Source organism: Schistocerca piceifrons, chromosome 8 (genome assembly GCF_021461385.2).
Source record: "Schistocerca piceifrons isolate TAMUIC-IGC-003096 chromosome 8, iqSchPice1.1, whole genome shotgun sequence".
Taxonomy (NCBI): Eukaryota; Metazoa; Arthropoda; class Insecta; order Orthoptera; family Acrididae; genus Schistocerca; species Schistocerca piceifrons.
Window position 1 is genome coordinate 503,012,231 of NC_060145.1, and position 27,191 is coordinate 503,039,421.

The 27,191-nt window shown below is 44.3% G+C and overlaps 1 protein-coding gene across 1 annotated transcript in view; it reads left to right on the top strand.

The window, feature by feature from the left end:
* Positions 1-27,191, top strand: part of LOC124712493 (uncharacterized PE-PGRS family protein PE_PGRS54-like) — a 180,368-nt gene that overhangs the window by 59,608 nt on the left and 93,569 nt on the right. Inside the window, exon 2 of the mRNA XM_047242787.1 lies at positions 13,183-13,750. Coding sequence (XP_047098743.1) covers positions 13,183-13,750 — 568 coding nt within the window. The remainder of the gene's footprint in view (positions 1-13,182; positions 13,751-27,191) is intronic.

Here is a 27,191-nt window from a genome sequence, read left to right on the forward strand (position 1 = left end):
CAGTATGTTCTGTATCAAATACAAAGGAAGGAGCAGTACAGTATGTGAAAATATCCATACCTAGTATAATTTAAGAATGAAGATCCTGTCCTTTCACCTCAGAACCATACTGGATCATGTGTAAATTACAACTAATCGAATCTGCCAGTAACATCAACACACACAATGAGGGATTAATCAGCTCTTCCAATTTCCACCACAGACACATTAAAAAACAATATACAAGTCTTCCAATTCTGTATGCCAAGGCACATTACATAGTTTTCTGTTGTGCCAATTAGTGTCAGTTGAATCTTACATTCTAAAATAGACCAAAATGGTATAAACACTGTTACTGGAATGTTAGCAACAACTGTATGCAGTGAGATGACTGATAATATCCAGTCACTCACGATTGCCATCTCATACTTTAGTATTATAAAATATGCATCATATTAGTATAGTAAAGTGCTCTGTCAATCTTGAAAGATTGCTGCTTAGTAGAAATGTACGTACATCATGAAGTGCTTTTTCAAGTTTTAATGCATGTATCCTTGTAACAGACTACTAACATTCTGATTATTAGGACAATGGCACAATACATTTCAGCAAACACGTGTATCCATTAATTATCTGTGAAGTACAGTTAGAAAAGAAACCTATAACTGAAACTTCTAATAATACTTAGTAATCTTTAGGATATATACTATTGTTACATCTGCATAAGAGAATTTCAGGCATGAGTGACGAGCCACATTATTGTAAAAATATGCTCAAATCATGATGCACAACAAGTATCTTCCATATAAAACATACTCAGTATGTTTAAGGAATCAAACTACAATGTATATAACAACTTCATACTTCTGACTGCTTTGCAAATGCACAAGTATGTTCTGACGTTTAGCATTTAGGAGAGGTTTGAAATTATTTTTGAAGTTTTTGGAAATCACGAAGTGCTCTCATTATGAAACATTGGATATTTACAGTATGTATAAATAGCGCAACTCGAGCAACACTGCTGCAAGACGTGCATGGACAGTTTCTGACAGTAATACTCGTCCTACAGGGTTAAACTTTTGTTGCAACATATAGGTACTAAATTATGGCAGGGATTTAAATTCACTCTACATTTGTATTAAATACTGAAAATCAAAGAAAGCACTTATATAGTCTACATGCAACTGATACTGTGTGTCATGAACCTGATAAGTCATCTAGTAGTACAGCCGGAACAGAGTTTGGGTAAAGAAACACCTTCTGTCCTTCCGAGTCCTTCAGCGTCTCTGATTTATGCTAAGATCTGCCTGCAGTGGTGAATGGTGTATAGTGGAAATGTACCATGTTTACAGATGACACCATCATTGTAACAGAATATCTGTCAAACACAGTCTCCAATAACATCTCACAAAACTTCTGTAACAGGTTCATTAACTCCCTTCCTGCCAATATAAACATGTTAAATTTTATGCAATTTACATGAACTCACAAAAAGCCAGACAAAACACCCAGTGACACTGAATAACCAGCATAATATCAGTTGATACCATCAAGTTATTGGGCATTGACATCCACTGCAAATCATGCAAGTAATGTCACATTTATCAGACTGAGCAGAGTGTCAGCTCAGCAGCTTTTGTTCTCTCATTCTGGATGATGAAGGGGTCAGACAGGTAGCTTATTCTGCTTCTGTGCACTCTATAGTGTCACATAGAAATATGCCCTGGGGGAACTCTTCCTTAATCAAACTATAATCTCCCTGCTGAGCAGTGAAAATAGTCATATATAGAATGAGTCCATCAAACTCTCATTGCAAATAATTTAGCCAGCTGAGAATATTTGCTACTGCTTCTCAACACTTATTTTCTCTAACGTATAGTGTTCCTGGAGACTGGATCCTTTGTGACAGAACTCAGCAACTCACAGGTGTGGCACTAAACAAAGAATTATGTACACTGTCTCTGCTGCAGTGAGATGCTATGTATGCTGCTGTAAAAATTCTCGACCTCCTTCCCACTGACATGAAAATATTATGGAATAGTAAATATCTATTAAAAACTAAATTACATAACTTTCTCTTCAATCATTATGTTGTAATATATGTTTATAAACTACTTATCCAACATATGATATACTTTTATTAACCTTCTGTCAGTTATGAAGCTTGTTAGCTATATCAGCGGTCAGTGTAGCTTCACAAGTGCAGGTGTCAACCTCAAAGCACTCTCCATGTGATCCCTGGGTGGTACTACAAAAAAGAACACAATTGGCTAATCTCACAACTACATGAGAAGTACATACGTTAGGAAAGGAATGACTCATCAAGAGCTCTTTACCTGTGCCAAACATCTACAGAAGTGAGACCAAGTATTAAAACATGTCAACTAAACATTGAAGCATTAGTTGAACCATAGGCCTAATTCTAGGAAAGATACTCTTTATCCATGTTATCAACATGGTTGTCCAACAATGAAGTCATACAAATAATGGAGATCAGCTATGTGCAAGAAGAAAGTGACTAGAAAGTGATGTCATAGTTACAAAGTACCACTGTAACTAATGAAGGGAGCAGTACCCATACATCTTTGAATCTAATATTCCCGACAGCATTAATGTACAGTAGCACACATGGCAAAAAATGTCAATAGAGGTTGTGGGTGAGTGGTAGTGTGTACTGGAGAAAATGAAATCCACCAAGAAGTCATACACTATGAGGAAGTGTCGATGGAATAAATAGAGGGCTTCTACTGCACAACATTAATGCAGCATTAAACAAAGTAGAGACTAACATTGATAATGCAACTCAAATAATTGTAGATAACGCAACTTTCAGGACAATCAAAAAAGGCCACAGGATGTATGCCATGGTTGGGTTCAAACAGTTCATACATTTATTTCAGAGACATTAAACGAAACAGGGCAAAATAGACACATGCATTAGCCACATGTAATGTTGAGCACATATCTGGGTCATTTGTGTAACCGAAAATTATTCCAAAGGTGAAGAATTTTAAGCCACATTCTTAAACAAATTTTGGTTTTGTGAAAAGCAACAGGACTAAAAACCAAAAATTTCAACATATGCCGGAGAAAGGGTGCAAAAATAATGGCTAGAATTTACACAAGCCCAAGTCATAATATGAGAAGTCGTGAGTCAGCAAACTAAATAAAGTTTTGGAAATGGGTCACTCCAAAACTGAAGTTGTCGGAAATGGTTCAGAAGTCACAATGAACACTACCAAGTGCAAACTTTTCACTGAAGTGAAAGGAGATTTATAGAGGGAGGAAACACAGCATCATAAATACATTTTAATGCCTTTTGTGGAAGTCCAAATATGCTGAATTATGGATGTAACAGCCATTTTGTTGGGGAGAATGGGAATTATGGAAAATCTACCTCATTGCATTTTCGGTATTTCCTGTTAATAATTTGCATATTGCCATTGCTGTAAACAATCAAAGTAAACCCATTAAGGATACTGGGTGCTTTTAATTGGTGGAAAAACCTAAATTTTTTAATGACTTTATTAAATTCTATAGTCTTTCCCGATTACATTGATATATGTACATTATAGGATTTCAAATGAAAATGACCTACATATAGCAAATTTTAAAGTTATGGACATGTATGCCACCACAACCCCTTAATTTTTATTTATCTTACAGCTCGAAACATGTATTTAACATGCATGGGCAATGTTATAATAATTACATTCAGATTAATGATACACAATATAAACAGATTACATGCTACTAAGTAAAATATCATTTAAGTATATTTAATATAGCATTCCTGAGGTCAAATCATGTCAGCACCAGACTGTATGGGCACTTCAATACAAGCCATTTTTTTAACTCGTTTTTAAAAATTCTACCAGAAAGCTGTTTCAGGTTGTTTGGCAGAGAATTATAAAATATTGCTCCCTTAATGAATGGGGTATTTGTTGTTAGATTCAATCGTCTGCTCACCATATGAAAGTCTGATTTTTGTCTTGTATTGTAATCATGGATTTCCATATTCCTGTTTGTCACTTTTTGTCTTTTTTCACTAATAATATTGATTGAAACATATATACTGCATAGATAGTCATAATATTAAACTTAATAAACAGGTTTTTACATGAAGTTCTGGGTCTTACTTTTGCCATAGTTCTTATTACTCTTTTCTGCAATACAAATACCCTTTTTATATTGTATTGTCTACACCCACCCCACAATACAATTCCATAAGATAGATGGGGATACACCAACCCAAAATACGCTATTTTTATTGCTTTGATATCTAAATATTGAACTAATCTCCTTAGTAAATACAGACTAGACGTTATTTTACCACAGAAATGATCTATTTGCTGATTCCATGAAAGTCTTGTCATCTATATACATCCCCAGAAATTTACATTCTGAACAGGTATTTTCCTAAATGTCCTCATTTAGAACAGTATTTTTATTTGAACTACTTGTCTTAAAATAAATTAAATTAGTTTTGTTAATATTGACCCTCATGTTTTCTTTTTCAAAATGAGTTTGGGCTTTTTCAACAAAATTCTGTACCACGGAATTTAGGTCATCATTACTACGTGCCCAGCAAACCCCAGAGGTGTCATCAGCATACATAGTAATACGATGACTGGTGTCTAATGCTTTTGGGAAATCATTCATGTAGCAAAAACACAAGAAGGTGCCCAAGATAGAGCCTTGTGGCACACCAAAATTTATGTTCCTCATCTTTGATCTTCTTTTTCTAATTACCTCTCCATTATCATACACAACTTCTGTGCATTGTTGTCTATCTTTAAGGTAAGATTCTATTAAAAGCAACAGTTTCCCACTGACACCATTATAAGCAAGTTTACTTGAAAGAGCGCCATGATGGACTCTGTCAAACGCTTTGGAAACATCTAAATACACTCCTGCCATTTCGTATCCCTCATTTGTTTTCTCCATCAGACAGTGTACAAACTGTACTGCTGCAGATATGGTGCTCCGACCACTTCTAAAGCCGTGTTGGAAATCTCCTATTAAGTTATTCATATTATAGTGCTCAATTAGGATTTCTAGCATTATTTTTTCAATTAATTTACCAAACACTGACGTTAAGGCAACTGGTCTGTAGTTCTGTGGTTGTTTTCTTTCCCCTTTTTTATATAAAGGTTTAACTAAAGCAAGTTTCAGTTTCTTCGGAAACACACCTCCTTCAAGTACACAATTTATTAGATGGACTAATGGTCTGGCTAACTCACCCTTGCATTTTTTCAGTAGAAAAGGAGGTAATTCATCCCATCCAGCTGATCTTTTATTTTTTAGGTTTTCAATTAGCTCTGTTACGTCCTTGATGGTTACTGTAGGTAGCATACAAGAGTCCCTTTCCTTTTCCTTATCATATTTAAACGGCCTCTCCTGTTTCATGCAAATATAATTTTCAATAGCATCTATAAAGTAATCATTAAATATATTGCTAACTATATAAGGATCAGAAAAATTATCATTATGTATACTTAACACTATATTGTTAATTTTAGTTTTTGAATCAGTGTTCCTCATATCATTAACTACTGCCCAGCACGACTTTGAGACACAGTCAGAATTTCGGATCTGTTTACTAATATGTTCTACTTTCCTTCTCCTTACTTCCTTGCGATACTCATATTTATATTTTTTATAATCCTCTTTATATGAATCAAGACTGGTTTCTCTGTGTAGCTTATACATATGCTCCATTCCTTCTTTGAGTCTTTTCGTTTTCTCATCAAGTTTTACACGTTTGACTACTGGAGGTTTATTTTTATTTACATTCATATTCTTTGCCGGGATAGTAATATCAATATGTCTAGTTAAAATTTTTACAAATACTTCCCATTTGCTGTCAACTCCCCTTTCTCTGGATCAAGAATCTTGGGAATCAGTTTATAAAGTATTCTTTAGCAAGGTGGTGATGTATTCAGAAAATAATCTTCTATTCTCAAATTTTTTGTTTTCCTTAAGTTTATTAAGACAACCAATCGCTAATAATTGTCCTAGATGATCAGATATGTGCCCGTTTACAGTCTGAGTCAAGCAGCAGTTCCATAGATCATGTGATGACCAATTATGAAAATGTTGTTTCGGCACAGTTATTGTAGCGGGCACATGACCAAGTAGATCTTTAATATCATAGGATCTTATGCAGTCTTGTAAACCTTTGCATTCCTGGCTGTTGCTTAGTGTGTTTATATTAAAGTCTCCTAACATTACAATATTTACTGAACTGCCACCCTTGCTTAGCTTCCCCAATACACTATCCAGTGCTTCCAGGAAAACCTCGAGATTACTAGAAGGGGCTCGATATATACCTAGCACAATAAGTGGGACGGATACAATCATTAACTTAATTATCACTGCTTCAAAGTCTTTCTTGATACAATAATCCTTAACCCATGATACTTTTTCTACAGAACTTATTAGGTTACATTTCCTTACGTAAGTAGCAACACCCCCTCCTTTATGTTCTGTTCTACAAAAAAACGATGTAAGATTATACTCCTGTAACTTATAATACTGAATATTATGGTTAGCTTTTTGATGCTCTGTAACCACGATTACATGTGGAGCTAGATCTGTAACTAAGGCCTCAAATACATCGATTTTGTTACCCAAGCCCTCAACATTATAATATCAAAATGATACATTAGTACAATCATGAGAGGATATATCCTTCTCAAGGTTAACATTATCACACAAACTGATAGTTTCTAAATTGGGAACACTGAGGGACTTTTTTATCCTTAAAAATCAACAGTCTTGACACTGCAGTGAGGAATTATTTCTGTTTGCTTGCTCTGCAGGCCTATATAATTATCACTTCCGTCTTTCGTGTGTATGACATCTGAGATACAAGGTATCACATTTGAATTATCGCATTTTGTTTCCTAAATAGCTCTGTTGATGTCAGTTGCTAGAGTATTCTTGCCCAGACGATTAAGATTTTTTTTTTTTTTTTTTTTTTTGTGGTTTTAGGGCGTACAACTTCAATGGTCATTATCGCCCTGACTACATTAAGAATGCACCACGAGGCACAAGTTTAAAACAACTACTAAAAGGGAAAACACGATAAAAGACAGACTGACAGGCATAGGATTAAAATACAGCGTCATCAAATGTCCTTAGAGAGGTTTGTCAAATTGATAAAACGAAGAACGCGAGCAGCTGCTCATGGGTCATCCGCTAAAATGGCATCTAGAGTACATGGCAGGTTAAGATCTAGACGCAGTGTGTTAAAATCCGGACAGGACATTAAAATGTGGCGGACCGTCAGCAATTGCCCACATGGGCAGAACGGCGCCGGCGCAGCCGTCAGCAGATGGCAATGGCTGAACCGGCAGTGTCCAATGCGTAACCGGGCCAAAACGACCTCCTCCCACCGAGAAGGGCGGGAGGAGGACGTCCAAGCCACGGGAAGAGGCTTCAAGGCCCGAAGCTTGTTGTCTGTAAGTGCAGCCCAATCGGCATGCCACAGCGATAAAATGCGCCGACAAATAACCCTGCTACAATCTGATGAAGGGACACAACAAGAAGCTGTCCGAGGCTGGAGGACCGCAGCCTTGGCCACGGCATCTGCAGCTTCGTTCCCAGGGATACCGACATGGCCAGGGACCCACATAAAGCTTACTGGAGAACCGACGTCCACCAGCTGCTGAAGAGAGCATTGGATCCGGTGCACGAAAGGGTGAACCGGATACGGATCACTGAGGCTCTGGATGGCGCTCAGGGAATCGGAGCAGATGACATAAGCAGAATGTCTGTGGCGGCAGATGTAAAGAACAGCCTGGTAGAGGGCAAAGAGCTCAGCTGTGAAGACCGAACAATGGCCATGGAGCCAGTATTTGAAACTTTGTGCCCCGACAATAAAAGAACACCCGACCCCGTCATTGGTCTTTGAGCCATCTGTATAAATGAAGGTCATATTGATGAACTTCGAACGAAGTTCAACAAGACGGGAGTGGTAGACCGAACCGGGGGTAACCTCTTTTGGGAGCGAGCTGAGGTCAAGGTGAACGCGGACCTGAGCCTGGAGCCAAGGTGGTGTGTGGCTCTCGCCCACTTGAAAGGTTGCAGGGAGTGAAAAATTAAGCTGTTGAAGGAGGCGACGAACGCGAACTCCAGGGGGTAGCAGGGCAGAGACATACAACCCGTATTGACGGTCGAGAGAGTCCTCAAAAAAGGAACGATAAGACAGGTAATCGGGCATTGACAGTAGGCGACAGGCATACCGACAAAGCAGTATATCGCGCCGGTAGGTGAGTGGCAATTCACCAGCGTCAGCATGACGACTCTCTACAGGACTATTATAAAACGCTCTGATCGCAAGTCGTAAACCCCGATGTATGGAGTTGAGGCGGCGTAAGATGGATGGCCGTGCAGAGGAGTATACGAAGCTCCCATAATCCAGCTTGGAGCGGACGATCGACCGATATAGACGAAGCAGGACGGTTCGATCCGCTCCCCACGACATACCACTGAGAACATGGAGGACATTTAAAGAACGGGTACAACGGGCAGCCAAATATGACACATGTGAGACCAGCTAAGTTTCCTGTCAAATGTAAGACCTAAAAATTTTGTTGTCCCCACGATTGGGAGAGCAATGGGACCGAGTCGTAAGGACGGTGGCAGAAACTCTTTGTAGCGCCAGAAGTTAATACAGACCGTCTTCTCGGCAGAAAAATGGAAGCCATTGGCGACACTCCAGGAGTAAAGACGGTCAAGAGAACGCTGAAGACAGCGCTCCAGGACACGTGTAGACTGCGCGCTGCAATAGATGGTAAAATCGTCCACGAAAAGGGAGCCGATACATCAGCTGGGAGGCAATCCATTATTGGATTGATCGCGATGGCGAAGAGAGCGACGCTCAAAACTGAGCCCTGTGGCACCCCATTCTCCTGGCGAAAGGTGTCTGACAGGACAGAACCCACACGTATCCTGAACTGTCGATCCATTAAAAAGGAACGAATAAAAAGAGGGAGGCGACCACGAAGGCCCCATGTATGCATGGTGCGGAGAATGCCCGCCCTCCAACAGGTGTCGTAAGCCTTCTCCAAATCAAAGGACACAGCCGCGGTCGGGCGCTTCCGCAAGAAGTTATTCATAATTAAGGTCGACAAGGTAACCAGATGGTCAACAGCAGAGCGGCTCCTACGAAATCCACATTGTACATTGGTAAGTAGGCGTCGAGACTCGAGCAGCCAAACCAATCGAGAGTTAACCATTCGCTCCATCACTTTACAGACACAGCTGGTAAGCGATATGGGTCGATAACTGGAAGGCAAGTCCTTGTCCTTCCCCAGCTTAGGAATCGGGACAACAATCGACTCGCGCCAGCATGTGGGAACATGTCCCTCAGTGCAGATGCGATTGTAAGTACGAAGAAGAAAAACTTTACCCGCAGGAGAAAGGTTCTTCAGCATCTGAATATGAATAGAATCAGGCCCTGGAGCGGAGGACCGTGATCGCCAAGTGCGTTGTCGAGTTCCTGCATGGTGAATGGGGCATTATAACTTTCACGATTCGAGGAGCGGAAGTTAGGTGGCCTAGCCTCCTCTGCCTGTTTGCGGGGGAGGAAGGCAGGGTGGTAATGAGCGGAGCTCGAAACCTCGGCGAAAAAGCGGCCGAAGGCATTGGAGACATCCTCAGGGGCCACAAGGACGTCATTCGCGACCGTCAAGCCAGAAACTGGTGAGTGGACCTTAGTGCCAGATAGCCGGCGCAGGCCACCTCAGACAACAGAAGGAGGAGTCAAACTGTTGGCTGTCTTGCTTTCTTTAATAATACGACGACACTGAGCACGTAATCGTTTATAGTTGATACAATTCGCCACTGTAGGGTGGCGTTTAAAGGTGCGTAAGGCACGTCGACGAGCACGTAAATCGTCTCTACATGCTGCAGTCCACCAGGGGACCGGTACGCGACGTGGAGAGGAAGTAGGGTGAGGGATGGAATATTCAGCAGCAGCGAGAATGACTTCCGTGAGGTGTGCGACCTGACGATCGCAGCTTGTGAAGGTTTGATCCTGAAAGGTCGCCCTGGAAGAGAAGAGCCCCCAGTCTGACTTGGAGATGGTCCAACTAGAGGAGCATGGAGAGGGGGTATGCTGCAGGAGATGGATAACACACGGGAAGTGGTCACTCGAATGTGTATCAGAAAGTGCATACCACTCAAACCGGCGTGCAAGTTGGGGAGTACATATAGAGAGGTCTAAATGGGAATAGGTGTGAGATGTGTCCGAAAGAAAAGTAGGGGCGCTGGTTGAAAAGGTCTGCTAACAGGGAGCCCCTCGGGCAGGATGCTGGAGAGCCCCGAAGGGGATGGTGGGCATTGAAGTCTCCAGTTAACAAAAATGGTGCAGGTAGCTAAGCGATAAGTTGCATCATGTCTGCCCTGGTAACGGCAGATGACGATGGAGTGTAAACGGTACAAATGGAAAATATAAAATTGGGGAGAGTAATGCGGATGGCAACTGCCTGCAGGCCAGTGTGCAACGTGATGGGATCGTAGTAAATATCGTCCCGGACCAGCAACATAACCCCTCCATGAGCCGGGATACCTACCACAGGGGGTAGGTCGAAACGCACAGAGGTGTAGTGTGCCAAGGCAATTTGATCACATGGGCGTAGCTTCGTTTCCTGGAGGGCTACGACGAGCAGATGGTGCAAGCGGAGCAGCAACTTCAAGTCCTCTCGATTGGAGCGAATGCTGCGAATATTCCAGTGAATAAGTGCCATCGTAAGAAAAGGAAGATAAAAGAAGGGGTCACCTCAAGGCCGCGGAGGGCCTGGCTTCGAGCGAGCACTGCCGCCGCTATCAGTAGGCGGACAGTCATCGTCCATTGGGTCTATAGGTTCATCGGCCATCTTGGGAAGATGGCCGGGAGGGGGAGCTTCCTCCGCCGGTGAACGGCCATATGTTCGGCTACCAGCGGTGCGGCCAGGCGAAATGGATGACGGCCTGGGGCGGCAACTGCTGGGTGGTGCAGGAGAAGAAATGCGCCATGGCGGAGAAGGAGAACTGTGCTTCCTATGAGCCTTCTTGCAAGGACGTTTGGTGGAAGTACCGGTCGAAGGCTGGGAGGTCGAGGTACGGAGGAAGTCTGCACGGGACGGTTCCTTCTTGAAGGCCCGTGCATCTGACTTCTGGGTCTTCGTCTTGGCAGAAGATGATGAAGGTGCTTGTGTCTGAGGGGTGACGGGAGGAAGAGGAGACGTCGACCGGGCGATCTTAGCACTGGCCGAACGGACGACCGTGGTGCTGAAGGTCAGATCGCATGTCTGGGTTGCCACCTCCCTGGTAGTCCGAGGAGAGGCAAGGACAGTACTGTATTTCCCCGCTGGGAGCAGCGTGTGCTTCCTACTAGCCAATAGCTTGCGAGCAGCCGAGGTGGACACTTTCCCTTTGACCCGAATTTCTTGAATACAGCGCTCTTCCTTATAGACAGGACAGTCGCGGGAGGATGCGGCATGGTCACCCTGACTGTCCACCTCCGTCTCCTCGTTGTGTGAACTGTCACCCTCATGGGCATCCCTGCCTCAAGTGACACATTTAGCCGCATTGGAACAAGACTGTCGAGTGTGATTGAAACGCTGACACTGGTAGCAGTGCGTAGGCGTCGGGACATAGGGGCGAACAGAAATAACCTCGTAGCCCACCTTGATGCGCGATGGCAGCTTAACACTATCGAAGGTCAAGAAAAGTGTCCGGGTCGGTACAAGGTCATTGTTGACCTTTTTCATGACCCTATGGACAGCTGTCACGCCCTGCTCAGCGAGGAAAGATTGAATCTCCTCGTCAGTTAGTCCGTCGAGGGACCTAGTATAGACCACACCACGAGACAAATTCAAAGTTCGGTGAGCCTCCACCCGCACAGGGAACGTGTACAGGATTGTGGCCCGAAGCAGTTTCTGTGCCTGAAAGGCGCTCTCAGTTTCTAGTAATAAGGTACCGTTACACAACCCGGTACAAGATTTGACAGATCCGGCTATGGCATCTACGCCCTTCTGGATAACGAAAGGGTTGACAGAGGATAACTCCTTTCCGTCCTCAGATCGAGAAATGACGAGGAACTGTGGGGCAGGCAGTAGTACTTTTGTCACTGGTGGCTGGTCACGTTTCCGTTTTTGGGCTGAAGTCGAGACAGATGGAGTGAAATCCGTTGCGGAGGAATCCCCCATGATTGCCAGCATCTCCGATGGCGCGCTCCTTCCTTGTGGGGACCCTCTCAGAGGGCACTCCCGCCTTAGGTGAATGTTTACACCTCAGGTCACACCTCCCGAGAACCAGATGGAGGGACCAATCGGCATGGTCAGAAGGTATCAGCTGAGGCAATCACCCCTCCCCAGGCCTGGCCTTCACCAGGGGGTACGCGCGTGCCTTACATGTCTACCCAGGGCGGGGAATTACGCGTTACCCCGTCACCGGCTACGCGTGCGAACGTGTGGGTCGGCCTTCAAACACGCACAGGTAAAGACAAGGCAAGGAGAAGGAGGCAATGAGAAGGCAAGGAGAAGAGGGCAATGAGAAGGCAAGGAGAAGAAGACAAGGAAAGAGTAATGAAGACAGGGAGGTGGTAAAGAGCAAAGAAAGGAACCAACCAAAGGAAGGAAGAAACGAGAAGTGAAAAAGCAAAATGACCGCAAATAGAGGTCGTGGAACCGTCCGTCTAGGGACGCTGGCGCTAACGACCCCCTTGAGGGGGTGGGACTCCTTTTAGTCGCCTCTTACGACAGGCAGGAATACCTCGGGCCTATTCTTATCCCCGGACCCGCAGGGGGGCCTTCCTTGTGGGGACCCTCTCAGGGGGCACTCCCGCCTTAGGTGAATGTTTACACCTCAGGTCACACCTCCCGAGAAACAGACAGAGAGACCAATCGGCATGGTCAGAAGGTATCAGCTCAGGCAATCACCCCTCCCTGGGCCTGGCCTTTACCAGGGGGTACGTGCGTGCCTTACATGTCTAAACAGGGCGGGGAATTACGCGTTACCCCGTCGGGTCGACCTTCAGGCACACACAGGGAGGAAGGAAGAAGAGAGAGAGAGAGAGAGAGAGGGAGAGAGGACAAACTGTCTCAAACGCCGAGGCGGAGACCAGGCAGGGCAATGAGAAGGGGCGGCAACGAGGAGAAGGGGCGGCAACGAGGAGAAGGGGCGGCAACGAGGAGAACGGGCGGCAACGAGGAGAAGGGGCAGCAACGAGGAGAAGGGAAGCAAACGAGGAGAAGGGGCGGCAAGGAGGAGAAGGGGCGGCAAGGAGGAGAAGGGGCGGCAAGGAGGAGAAGGGGCGGCAAGGAGGAGAAGGGGCGGCAAGGAGGAGAAGGGGCGGCAAGGAGGAGAAGGGGCGGCAACGAGGAGAAGGGGCGGCAACGAGGAGAACGGGCGGCAACGAGGAGAAGGGGCAGCAACGAGGAGAAGGGAAGCAAACGAGGAGAAGGGGCGGCAAGGAGGAGAAGGGGCGGCAAGGAGGAGAAGGGGCGGCAAGGAGGAGAAGGGGCGGCAAGGAGGAGAAGGGGCGGCAAGGAGGAGAAGGGGCGGCAAGGAGGAGAAGGGCCGGCAAGGAGGAGAAGGGGCGGCAAGGAGGAGAAGGGGCGGCAAGGAGGAGAAGGGGCGGCAAGGAGGAGAAGGGGCGGCAATGAGGAGAAGGGGCGGCAAGGAGGAGAAGGGGCGGCAAGGAGAAGAAGACAAGGAGAAGAAGACAAGGAGAAGAAGACAAGGAGAAGAAGACAAGGAGAAGAAGACAAGGGAAAGAGTAAGGAAGACAGTGAGGTGGAGAAGAGCAAAGAAAGGAACCAACCAAAGGAAGGCAGAAACGAGAAGTGAAAATGCAAAATGACCGTAAATAGAGGTCGTGAAACCGTCCGTCTCCGGACACAGGCGCTAACGACCCTCTTGAGGGGGTGGGACTCCTTTTAGTCGCCTCTTACGACAGGCAGGAATACCTCGGGCCTATTCTTACCCCGGACCAGCAGTGGGGGGACGATTAAGATGTAGTCCATGTACAGTGAAGCTGCTTCTTTGATAACTGTTAAGGTCCAGTGGTCTCACATTTTTTAACTTGGAGCAGAAATGTTTCAATTTTGTTGCTAAAAACAGTATTATTTTGGGAAGAACAGTGGACTTACTGTTTCCAGTGACTATTCGTATGATACATTGTACATGTTATTAACAGCACAGGTTTCTAGTGTCTGTAAATGATTATCTTTGTTAGTATTTACCACTGTTGTGCTGAAACAGTTTACCCACGTGCTACTGAATGTCTGTTGCCCAAGTGCTACATATATGACAAAGCAAGCCACACTGTTGAAAGTAACTTTGGTGGGAATTTCTCCCCAAAGAGATGATACATGCGATTAAAATTTTTTGTTAACAATGATGCTGTCTGTAGTGGATTTTTTGTTGGTGATGAGGGCATTTTTTCTATTTGATAAAGGAAGTGGGGAAATGTAAGCAGCGTGATGGTGTACGCTGTCTGGAAATAACTGACCAACAAGCTAGCAGAAAAGGTTTAGCATCAAAAGTAGCTGTTCTGTGTACATCCTCCAATAAATAACCTCAAAAATGACTTTGAACATTGTGCATAATACATATGGTGTGAATCTAAAGTTAGTGCCTGCATGTGTGCAATACGAAAAGGGAAAAGGCTACTCAAATATTTTGTGGTTTGATGGACCTTCCTCTTCCTCAAACTAGGTTCAACAAGTACATAAAAATACTTTTAGGTGCCTTGACAGTTGCGCCCAAGGCATCTACAAAATGTGCAGTTAAAGAAACTGTAAATATTAGTGGAACCAGGGACATTGCCATGTCCCATCAAGTGCATCAGCAATGTCAAGGACATGGTTTCTTGAATGGTGTTTTAAGTGGTACTTCTCTGGAGAATGGAAAAGTAGTTGATGATGAGTGCTTATCTAAGAACTGCCACACCTGTGATGGTAACACTGAAGTATGTATTTAACATCAGTGTTCTAAGAATTATGGTGGTTATAGTGGTGGTACGTAGTGTGATGGAGCTCTAAAAAATATTTCAGAGGTCGGTGCCCACTTATAATGTTACATATACGAAGTACCTAGGTGATGGAGACTCTAAAGCTTTCAACAAAATTTGTTACTAAGGTGTCACCATAGACAATGAAGTCATTAAACTGGAGTGTTGTGGAAATATGCAAAAGAGGATGGGTGCTAGATTGAGGAAGCTATGATGAGAAACGAAAGGAAAGTTGCTATCGGATGGAAAATCTCTGTCTGGCCAAAGCAGATTGACAGAAACTGAAATTGACCTTTATTCAGAGGTGCATGTCATCTAATGGTCAGTCCATAACAACTCTGAAGAGGTTACAGCAATGAGAAAAGCAGTATGGGCTACCTACTTTTATGAGTTGCCCACAGATGACCACCCTGTTCACGGACTTTGCCCTAGAGGAGCAGATTGTTGGTGTGGTTACAATAAAGCAAAACGAAAAAAAACAAACAAAAAAAACATACAAAAAAAAAATTTCAAATATATTGTTGTAAGCATTCTCTTCCTGAGCCTGTTATGAATAAAATAAAACCAATTGTTAGAGATGTGAGTGACCTTGTTTTGCTTAGTAAATGTCTTCATGGGGGCACTCAGAATAAAAATGAAAGTTTCAACCATTGCATATGGGAAAGATTACGCAACAATGTTTTTCTAAGACTAAATACATTAAAAATGGTGTACTAGATGCAGTGATATGTTTCAATGATGGAGTGATAGGGAGGTTGGAAGCTCTGAGAAATTTAGGCATTGTCTACTCACGGGGCCTTGTTTCAACTTAAATCTTTCAGTGCTCTGTCAAACTCTTCATGCAGTATCATATCTCCCATTTCATCTTCATCTACATCCTCTTCCATTTCCATAATAATGCCCTCAAGTACATCGCCCTTGTATAGACCCTCTATATACTCCTTCCACCTTTCTGCTTTCCCTTCTTTGCTTAGAACTGGGTTTCCATCTGAGCTCTTGATATTCATGCAAGTGGTTCTCCTTTCTCCAAAGGTCTCTATAATTTCCCTGTAGGCAGTATCTATCTTACCCCTAGTGAGATAAGCCTCTACATCCTTACATTTGTCCACTAGCCATCCCTTCTTAGCCATTTTGCACTTCCTGTCAATATCATTTTTGAGACGTTTGTATTCCTTTTTGCCTGCTTCATTTACTGCATTTTTATATTTTCTCCTTTCATCAATTAAATTCAATATTTCATCTGTTATCCATGGATTTCTACTAGCCCTCGTCTTTTTACCTACTTGATCCTCTGCTGCCTTCACTATTTCATCCCTCAAAGCTACCCATTCTTCTTCTACTGTATTTCTTTCCCCCATTCCTGTCAATTGTTCCCTTATGCTCTCCCTGAAACTCTGTACAACCTCTGGTTCTTTCAGTTTATCCAGGTCCCATCTCCTTAAATTCCCACCTTTTTGCAGTTTCTTCAGTTTTAGTCTACAGTTCATAACCAGTAGATTGTGGTTAGAGTCCACATCTGCCCCCTGGAAATGTCTTACAATATAAAACCTGGGTCCTAAATCTGTCGTACCGTTATATAATCTGATACCTTTTTGTATCTCCATTCATTGTAGGTACATATTACATTTTATGTTCTGCATGAACTGAAAATGTGATAGCTGCTCTATAGATCATTTTTACTCTTCTCTTGTTTTATTCATTTATCTTTCTTGTAAATGTTAATCCGCAAATTGCTGTTTGAATGAATATAAAAGCAAAAACAGGTTAAATTCTGTAAATAATGGAGGTACTGCCAGTGACCTGAACACGGTAGTGACACATGTCAACACCATAGAGATGGGAGATAAATGCTACTACTTGTTCCAGGTTTCAAAATAAAAGGAGGAGGTGAGAGCTAAACTTTTTGTGGTTTACTTTTGCTAATTAGGCTCCCACACTTCGTCGTTTGGGGGGGGGGGGGGGGGGGGGGAGGGGGGGTGATTGTGAATGCAGTTGATGTAAAATGTTCAGCCCCGTTTTTTAAGCTCCTGCTCGTCTACCATCATTGAGCACAATTTTTTTCCTTTTTTTTCTTTCTTTTTTTTCCCAACGAGAAAATAATGCTTCCATTAAAACCATTGTCTGCATCAGGATCACCATATTTTTATTATTCCTCTTAAGAATTTCAACCACCACCTACTCCCATCTGGTATTACATACAAAATTTTCTCTAAGATGCTCACCTCCTAAATTTCTCTCAACAAGAATTAGCACTTGGTTTTGCTGAGATATTATTTTTGTTGTACTGGTATACACTGAATTTAAAAATCACAACCTTCAAATTCTAACTCTCAATTGGTTTGGTCTGCTGGATAGTAGTCACCAATTTAGTAAGAATCAAAGTGTTTTATTATGTGACAATATGACATCCCAGTAACAGCAAAACTTTGCCATGGAAAGTGCATCTCTTCCAGTAACTATGTACTACGTCTCCCAGTGAGTGATTGAGTTTGTGAGTACACTAATTGTGAATGCTACAGTGAAATTTTCAATGACTCAGTTACCCTCACACTTTCCTGCACCAAGGGAAAAATAAACAAAATCAGAACCAATGTAGAAATTTTGCTTAAATTAGAATGATGAAGTATCGGTGTCTCACACAGCTGGTTTTTTAATTAACTTAAATGCTTCTTGATATTCCTTATTCCATTTCCAAATGGAGATCGACTTGTGAAGATGAACAACTTTGAGGTTGAAAACTGTGATAGAAATTACATACACTGTGTGACTTTCAGTTGTCTACAGTATTTTGGCGCAGGAAATTTTCCCTCTGGTTCTATTTTTGTCAGATCAGATATGATCCTGCACAAAGAAATGTGCCCAAGGAAATTGTTTTGTGACTTGGTGAATTCTTTTTTATCCATCTTTAATGTGACTCGTGCTACACTAAATGCTTAAATTACATAGCACAGTGTGTCTAAATGTTCTCCCTAAAGGCAGCACTAATAAGAATATGACCTACATAATGCTGAGTGTGTCAGTTCTTCTCTTAGAACTTCTGTGAGTTCCGTCATAAAGACCACTGATGATCCTGACAGACTGAAGGGTATTCGTTTAAACACGTAACATGTTCCATTCAACAGAAAGCCTGTGTTGTTCCAGTTATACCTTCATCTTCCAGTTGGTCACATTGCACAGTAAACCACATCACTGCACATGAGCATCAGTTAGTAAATTCACACTGCCATCCCTTTGTGCTACAGTGTGGGTCGGATTAGAACATTCACTATCTGAGTGTTAAATTACCTGATTCTCCAACCACAAAAAGTTTAGCTCTCACCTCCTCCTTTTATTTTGAAACCTGGAACAAGTAGTAGCATTTATCTCCCATCTCTATGGTGTTGACCTGTGTCACTACCGTGTTCAGGTCACTGGCAGTACCTCCATTATTTACAGAATTTAACCTGTTTTTGCTTTTATATTCATTCAAACAGCAATTTGCGGATTAAGATTTACAAGAAAGATAAATGAATAAAACAAGAGAAGAGTAAAAATGATCTATAGAGCAGCTATCACATTTTCAGTTCATGCAGAACATAAAATGTAATATGTACCTACAATGAATGGAGATACAAAAAGGTATCAGATTATATAACGGTACGACAGATTTAGGACCCAGGTTTTATATTGTAAGACATTTCCAGGGGGCAGATGTGGACTCTAACCACAATCTACTGGTTATGAACTGTAGATTAAAACTGAAGAAACTGCAAAAAGGTGGGAATTTAAGGAGATGGGACCTGGATAAACTGAAAGAACCAGAGGTTGTACAGAGTTTCAGGGAGAGCATAAGGGAACAATTGACAGGAATGGGGGAAAGAAATACAGTAGAAGAAGAATGGGTAGCTTTGAGGGATGAAATAGTGAAGGCAGCAGAGGATCAAGTAGGTAAAAAGACGAGGGCTAGTAGAAATCCATGGATAACAGATGAAATATTGAATTTAATTGATGAAAGGAGAAAATATAAAAATGCAGTAAATGAAGCAGGCAAAAAGGAATACAAACGTCTCAAAAATGATATTGACAGGAAGTGCAAAATGGCTAAGAAGGGATGGCTAGTGGACAAATGTAAGGATGTAGAGGCTTATCTCACTAGGGGTAAGATAGATACTGCCTACAGGGAAATTATAGAGACCTTTGGAGAAAGGAGAACCACTTGCATGAATATCAAGAGCTCAGATGGAAACCCAGTTCTAAGCAAAGAAGGGAAAGCAGAAAGGTGGAAGGAGTATATAGAGGGTCTATACAAGGGCGATGTACTTGAGGGCATTATTATGGAAATGGAAGAGGATGTAGATGAAGATGAAATGGGAGATATGATACTGCATGAAGAGTTTGACAGAGCACTGAAAGATTTAAGTTGAAACAAGGCCCCGTGAGTAGACAAAATTCCATTAGAACTACTGACAATCTTGGGAGAGCCAGTCCTTATGAAACTCTACCATCTGGTGAGCAAGATGTATGAGACAGGCGAAATTCCCTCAGACTTCTAGAAGAATATAACAATTCCAATCCCAAAGAAAGCAGGCATGGACAGATGTGAAAATTACCGAACTCTCAGTTTAATTCGTCACAGCTGCAAATTACTAATGTGAATTCTTTACAAACAAATGGGAAAACTGATAGAAGCTGACCTCGATGAAGATCAGTTTGGATTCCGTAGAAATGTTGGAACATATGAGGCAATACTGACCCTACGTTTCGAACATTTGTAGACTTAGAAAGAAAGAATTCCAGTCAACATTATCAAAAGCTTTGTCTAATTCTGAAGGTGGCAGGGGTAAAATACTGGGAGCGAAAGGCTATTTACAATTAGTACATAAATCAGATGGCAGATATAAGAGTTAAGGGGTATAAAAGGGAAGCAGTGGTTGGGAAGGGAGTGAGACAGGGTTGTAGCCTATCCCCGATGTTATTCAATCTGTATATTGAGCAAGCAATAAAGGAAACAAAAGAAAAGTTCGGAGTAGGTATTAAAATCCATGGGGAAGAAATAAAAACCGACAGAATTACAATGTCATCGGCGAACATCAGGGACAGCAAAAGACTTGGAAGAGCAGTTGAACAGAATTGACAGTGTCTTGAAAGGAGGGTATAAAATGAACATCAACAAAAGCAAAACGAGGATAATGGAATGTAGTCTAATTAAGTCGGGTGATGCTGAGGGAATTAGATTAGGAAGTGAGACACTTAAAGTAGTAAAGGAGTTTTGCTATTTGGGGAGCAAAATAACTGTTGATGGTCGAAGTAGAGAGGATATAAAATGTAGACTAGCAATGGCAAGGGAAGAGTTTCTGAAGAAGAGAAATTTGTTAACATCGAGTATAGATTTAAGTGTCAGGAAGTCGTTTCTGAAAGTATTTGTATGGAGTGTTGCCACATATGGAAGTGAAATGTGGGCGATAAATAGTTCGGACAAGTAGATAATAGAAGCTTTCGAAACGTGGTGCTACAGAAGAATGCTGAGGATTAGATCGGTAGATCACATAACTAATGAGGAGGTATTGAATAGAATTGGGGAGAAGAGGAGCTTGTGGCACAACTTGACTAGAAGAAGGGATCGGTTGGTAGGACATGTTCTGAGACATCGAGGGATCACCAATTTAGTATTGGAGGACAGCATGGAGGGTAAAAACTGTAGAGGGAGACCAAGAGATGAATACACTAAGCAGATTCAGAAGAAGCTTGCACAGGATAGAGTAGCATGTAGAGCTGCATCAAACCAATCTCAGGACTGCAGACAACAACAACTGCAACAACAACTAATGGTGTTCAGTTACTACTATCTGAACAACTGTGTTCTTCACATTTGCGATATTTGAAAATCCATATGAAATTTGGAATGGTGGTCAGGCATGCGCTAACTGTGGATGAAGGATGTCATTGACAAGATAGTTGAGGAGGGATCAGGTCGAGCATGTGTTGTCATCTTTTGGTCGCTGTTCTTGCCTGGGTAATGCATTAAGAACTTCAGCGTATGATGTGTCATCTGTGTGCTGAAGTGGTCAGTGCATCGGTTTGGAACTTGGTAATGTGTATTCATTCTGAATACTGATTTTTGGTACTGAATAGCAATTCAGCAATAACTATTAAAAGGGATTAATTTTTCCTGCCAACGTTGTGGCACACAGCACAAGGACACTGCCTGTACACGCTCTGCTTCTTCTGACTGCACTGCTATTTCAAATCACATTTATTACACTATCTATAATATTAACCTCTGTAGTTGTCAGTACATCCCTATCCTAATAGCCTGTTACCATATCATCCGGTTTAATATTTGACATTTATTGGTGTTTTGGAATTTAGTCATTGACTTTCCCTTGTGATTCTCATATTTCTTTAGGGCACAATGGAAGGTTACGCAACCAGACACCTACGTTAGTAGTGAAAACACTAAAGCAACATAATTTACTCGAGTGGAACTACATAGTTCCAGAGGCCTCAAACACCAATGATATATACATGGAGACTTCAAAGAATGAAAATTAATTGTGAAAGGCAGGATTTGAACCCAAGCCCCCTGCTCATTAGGCAGATGTGCTAACCACTATAGTTAATAAGATGGCAAAGTTGTTTTGCATAACCTCACCAATTATCCTGCATGCTTCACTCGTCAATCTGAACTCCGATTCATGCCACAGCCCACTCAGTATTCCCCAAAAACTAACAGCACTTCATAGAGTCTCAGTATGTAGGTTGTTACTATAAAACCACTGGAGAACACATACACTACTGTAGTTTCATTTGATTATTTTCGCTTTACAATTTTGTTACTGTGAACAAAAGCATTAGGTTGCACAGTAACCTGACAAATGCCAATAGATGAATGAGATATGGACAACAGGTCCCACAGCTGCTGGTTCCTTGTCAGATCCTACTGCTGCAGCAGGTAAGTCCTCTAATGCTCCAGTACTTTAAAGTAATTAAAGAGTAGTAAAAGGAGTGACCTCAGGAGAATTCTACCCCATGATGATGCCAGGGGTGCCAGATCCCAAATGCCATCAGACTCAGAACCCTATTTAATCAACATTCTTCTAGTTCAATTGATGGAGGTGGAACACAATTTTGGTCATCAACAGAGGATAGTACAGTGGTAGCAAGCAATGATGGGTGCCGTAATGAACAACACGACTCCCAACATTACGACGAGCTCCTCTGAGTACGATCATTTTCAGAGGCAAAATATTCGTCGTACAATTCGATAGATCACAAAAAACTTGCAGGTAAAAGACTTCAATGGCTCTCTTGTGCCCTACCTGTCACAATATCAAGGTTGATGTGCAGCTCCTTAGAAGTTTTTTTTTTTTTTTTTTTTTCTTAGGGTTTAAGGGCGCTCAACTGCTGAGGTCATTAGCGCCCAGTCACTGTTGTTAGAGCACATGGAATCTAGTAAAACTCAAGGGGATTGGGGGACATCAGAAGGACCTGACAAAGATGCGGATAAAATAAGTAAAAAGGTTAAATGTCTTTGGACAAGCCAGTTAAAGTTATAAAACGCAGAATTCGAGCAGCTGCTCGAGCGTCATCAGCTAAAACATCTGGTAAAGTAGATGGCAGGGACAGGACAACACGAAATTGACTATAACGGGGACACAATAAAAAATGGCGCACTGTTAATGCCTGACCACAAGGGCACTGCGGGGCTGGGTCACCGGAGAGCAGGTAGCGGTGGCTAAACCGGCAATGCCCAATCCGCAACCTGGTCAGAAGGACCTCCTCTCGCCGAGATGGTCGGGAGGAGGTAGTCCAAGCAGTTGGGAGCGGTTTAACTGCCCGGAGCTTGTTTCCTTGGAGGGATGACCAAGCATCCCACCACAACGACACAAGCCTCTTACATACATCCCCACGAACGTCAGATGATGGGACACAATGGGAGGGTGGCCGAGGCAGGAGGACTGCAGCCTTGGCTGCAGCATCCGCAGCCTCATTCCCAGGCACTCCTACATGTCCGGGAACCCACAGAAAGCTGACAGAACCACCATTATCAGCGAAAGAATGGAGGGACTGCTGTATCCGTTGAATCAAGGGATGGACCAGATGGGGAGCTCCAAGGCTCTGAAGAACACTGAGTGAGTCAGAGCAAAGTACATACGATGAATGGCGGTGGCGGCAGGCATACTGAACGGCCTGATGGAGAGCAAAAAGCTCGGCCGTAAAGCTCGAACATTGGTCGAGGAGCTGATATTTAAAGATGGCGGCCCCGACGACAAAGGCACAGCCGACACCATCGTCAGTTTTGGAGCCATCGGTGTAAATAAAGGTGTGACCGGCAAGTCGAGCACGAAGTTCGACAAACCGTGAGCAATACACTGCAGCCGGAGTACCCTCCTTCGGGAGTGAGCTGAGGTCGGGATAAATATGAACCGGAGCCTGGAGCCAAGGTGGTGTCGGGCTCTCACCCTCTCTGAAGGTGGTAGGGAGGGCAAAATCCAATTGTCGAAGCAGGCGACGGAAGCGGACTCCTGGGGGCAGCAGGGCAGACACACACAACCCGTACTGACGGTCGAGAGAATCGGCGAAGAAGGACTGGTAAGAGGGGTGGTCGGGCATAGACAACAGCTGGCAGGTATACCGACACAGCAGTACGTCGCGCCGGTAGGTCAATGGTAATTCGGCAGCTTCAGTATAAAGACTCTCCACAGGACTAGTGTAGAAGGCTCCGGTCGCAAGACGTATCCCCCGATGGTGGATGGAGTTGAGCTGGCGTAAGAGGGATGGCCGAGCGGACGAGTAGACGAAGCTCCCATAATCCAGCTTCGATCAGACAATGGACCGATACAAGCGAAGCAGGACAGTGCGATCCGCTCCCCAAGATGAACCGCTAAGAACTCTGAGGACATTAAGGGAACGAGTACAACGGGCCGCCAAATAAGAGACATGTGGAGACCAACACAGTTCCCTATCCAACGTGAGCCCTAGAAACTTAGTTGTTTCCACGAATGGGAGAACAACGGGACCGAGATGTAAGGATGGTGGAAGGAACGCTTTATATCGCCAAAAGTTGATACAAACCGTCTTCTCTTCAGAGAACCGGAAGCCATTTGCCACGCTCCATGAGTAGAGGCTGTCTAGACAACGCTGAAGACAGCGCTCCAGGAGGCATGTTCTCTGGGCACTGCAGTAGATCGCGAAGTCATCGACAAAGAGAGAGCCTGAGACGTTAGGTGGAATACAATCCATAATTGGATTGATCACGATGGCAAAAAGGGCTACACTCAAGACGGAGCCCTGAGGCACTCCGTTCTCCTGGAGGAAGACGTCGGACAATATGGAACCCACACGTACCCTAAACTTTCGATCCGTTAAAAAGGAATCAATAAAAAGGGGCAGGCGACCGCATAGGCCCCACCTGTGCATAGTGCGGAGGATGCCTTTTCTCCAACAGGTATCATAAGCCTTCTCCAAGTCGAAGAACACGGCTACCGTTTGGCGTCTTCGCAAAAAGTTGTTCATGATGAATGTCGACAAGGTCACAAGGTGGTCAACAGCGGAGCGGCGGCGACGAAAGCCGCATTGGACGTTAGTAAGTAGACGTCGAGATTCAAGAATCCAGACTAACCGAGAATTAACCATGTGCTCATCACCTTACAGACACAGCTTGTAAGAGAAATGGGGCAGTAACTAGAAGGAAGGTGTCTGTCCTTCCTGGGTTTGGGTATAGGAACAACGACGGCGTCACGCCAATGCATGGGGACCTGACCTTCGGTCCAGACGCGATTGTAGGTACGAAGAAGGAAGCTTTTGCCCGCCGGAGAAAGGTGTGCCAGCATCTGAACGTGAATGGCATCTGGCCCCGGAGCAGAGGACCAGGACAGTGCAAGCGCACGTTCGAGTTTCCGCATAGTAAAGGGGGCATTATAAGTTTCCAGATTCAGCGAGTGGAAGGAAGGTCGCCGAGCCTCTTCAGCCTCTTTCCTGGGAAGGAAGGCAGCGTAGTAATGGGCGGAGCTTGAAACCTCCGCGAAAAAGCGGTCAAAGGCGTTGGAGACAGCCACAGGATCAACAAGGACCTCATTACCTGAGGTCAGGCCAGGTACCGAGGAGTGGGCCTTAATGCCCGACAGCCGGCGCAGGCCACCCCAAACGACGGAAGAGGGAGTAAAACTGGTAAAGGAGCTCGTGAAAGAGGCCCAACAAACTTTTTTGCTGTCTTTGATGACTCAACGGCATTGCGCTCTGAGTCGTTTGTATTCAATACAATTCGCCAACGTAGGATGGCGGCGAAAGGTGCGTAAAGCACGTCGTCGAGCACGGATAGCGTCCCTACAAGCCTCGTTCCACCAGGGGACGGAAACGCGACGTGAAGAAGAAGTAGTACGAGGTATGGAACGTTCGGCAGCATTGATAATAACAGCCGTGAGGTATTCGACCTGACTGTCACAACTGAGAAAATCGTGGTCCCAAAAAGTCGCCAAGGAGGAGTAAAGTCCCCAGTCAGCTTTCGGTATGTTCCAGCGCGAAGGACATGGGGATGGGGTGTTGTGCAGGAGACGAACAACACAGGGGAAGTGGTCGCTCGAATAGGTGTCAGAAAGGACATACCACTCGAACCGATGGGCAAGAGTGGTAGAACAGATCGAGAGGTCCAAGTGGGAGTAGGTATGAGTAGAGTCCGAGAGGAAAGTCGGGGCGCCGGTATTGAGGCAGACAAGATTGAGATGGTTGAAGACATCCGCCAAGAGGGAGCCTCTTTGACAGGATGCAGGAGAGCCCCAAAGGGGATGATGGGCATTGAGGTCGCCAAACAATAAGAACGGCGGGGGAAGCTGATCGATCAGGTGCATCATGTCAGCCCGACTAACAGCAGATGACGGTGGAGTGTAGATGGTACAAACTGAAAAAGTAAAAGCAGAAAGAGTAATGCAGACAGCTATTGCTTGGAGTGGGGTGGTCAATTGGATGGGACGGTAATAGACATCGTCCTGAACGAGCAACATGACCCCACCATGAGCTGGGGTACCGTCCACAGGGGTGAGGTCATACCGCTCCGAGGTATAGTGGGAAAAGGCAATACGGTCAGTCGGGCGCAACTTGGTTTCCTGGAGACCAAGGACGAGCGGACAGTGCAGTCGGAGGAGCAGTTGTAATTCCTCCCGATTAGATCGAATACCTCTTATGTTCCAATGAAACAACGCCATTGCTAGTCAAAAAGTTGGGGGAACGAGACGGGGGAAGAGCTGGTCACCTCAACGGCCGCGGAGGGCCAGGTTGCGAGGGAACAACGCTACAACCGATGGGAGGCGGATCCGGTTACATCGACTCGTCGCCAGCTGCGGCCGCTGTCCCTGGTTGTGTTGGAGGGGCAGCATCATTTGTCGACGAGAGGCCAGCTGAGCGCCTGGCAGCAGAGCGTCCCGGCGAAACTGAGGACGGCCGGGAGCAGCAACTCACGGATGGAGCGTCAGACGAAACGCGCCGGGGTGGAGAGGGGGATAGAGACTTCTTCTTTGAGGCCTTTTTTTTTTTGGTTTTAGGGCGCACAACTTCAATGGTCATTAGCGCCCTGACTACGTTAAGAATGCACCACGAGGCACAAGTTTAAAACAACTACTAGAAGGGAAAACACGATAAAAGACAGACTGACAGGCATAGGATTAAAATACAGCATCATCAAATGTCCTTAGAGAGGTTCGTCAAATCGATAAAACGAAGAACACGAGCAGCCGCCCGTGGGTCATCCGCCAAAATGGCTTCCAAAGTACATGGTAGGTTAAGATCTAGACGCAGTGTGTTAAAATCAGGACAGGACATTAAAATGTGGCGGACCATCAGCAATTGCCCACATGGGCAGAACTGTGCCGGCGCAGCCGTCAGCAAATGGCGATAGCTGAACCGGCAGCGTCCAATGCGCAACTGGGCCAAAACGACCTCCTCCCGCCGAGAAGGGCGGGAGGAGGACGTCCATGCCGCGGGAAGAGGCTTCAAGGCCCGAAGCTTGTTGTCTGTAAGTGCAGCCCAATCGGCATGCCACAGCGATAAAAAGCGCCGACAAATGACCCTGCTACAATCTGATGAAGGGACACAACAAGAAGCTGTCCGAGGCTGGAGGACCGCAGCCTTGGTCGCGGCATCTGCAGCTTCGTTATAGGAGATTCTGACATGGCCAGGGACCCACATAAAGCTAACTGGAGAACCGACGTCCAACAGCTGCTGAAGAGCGCGT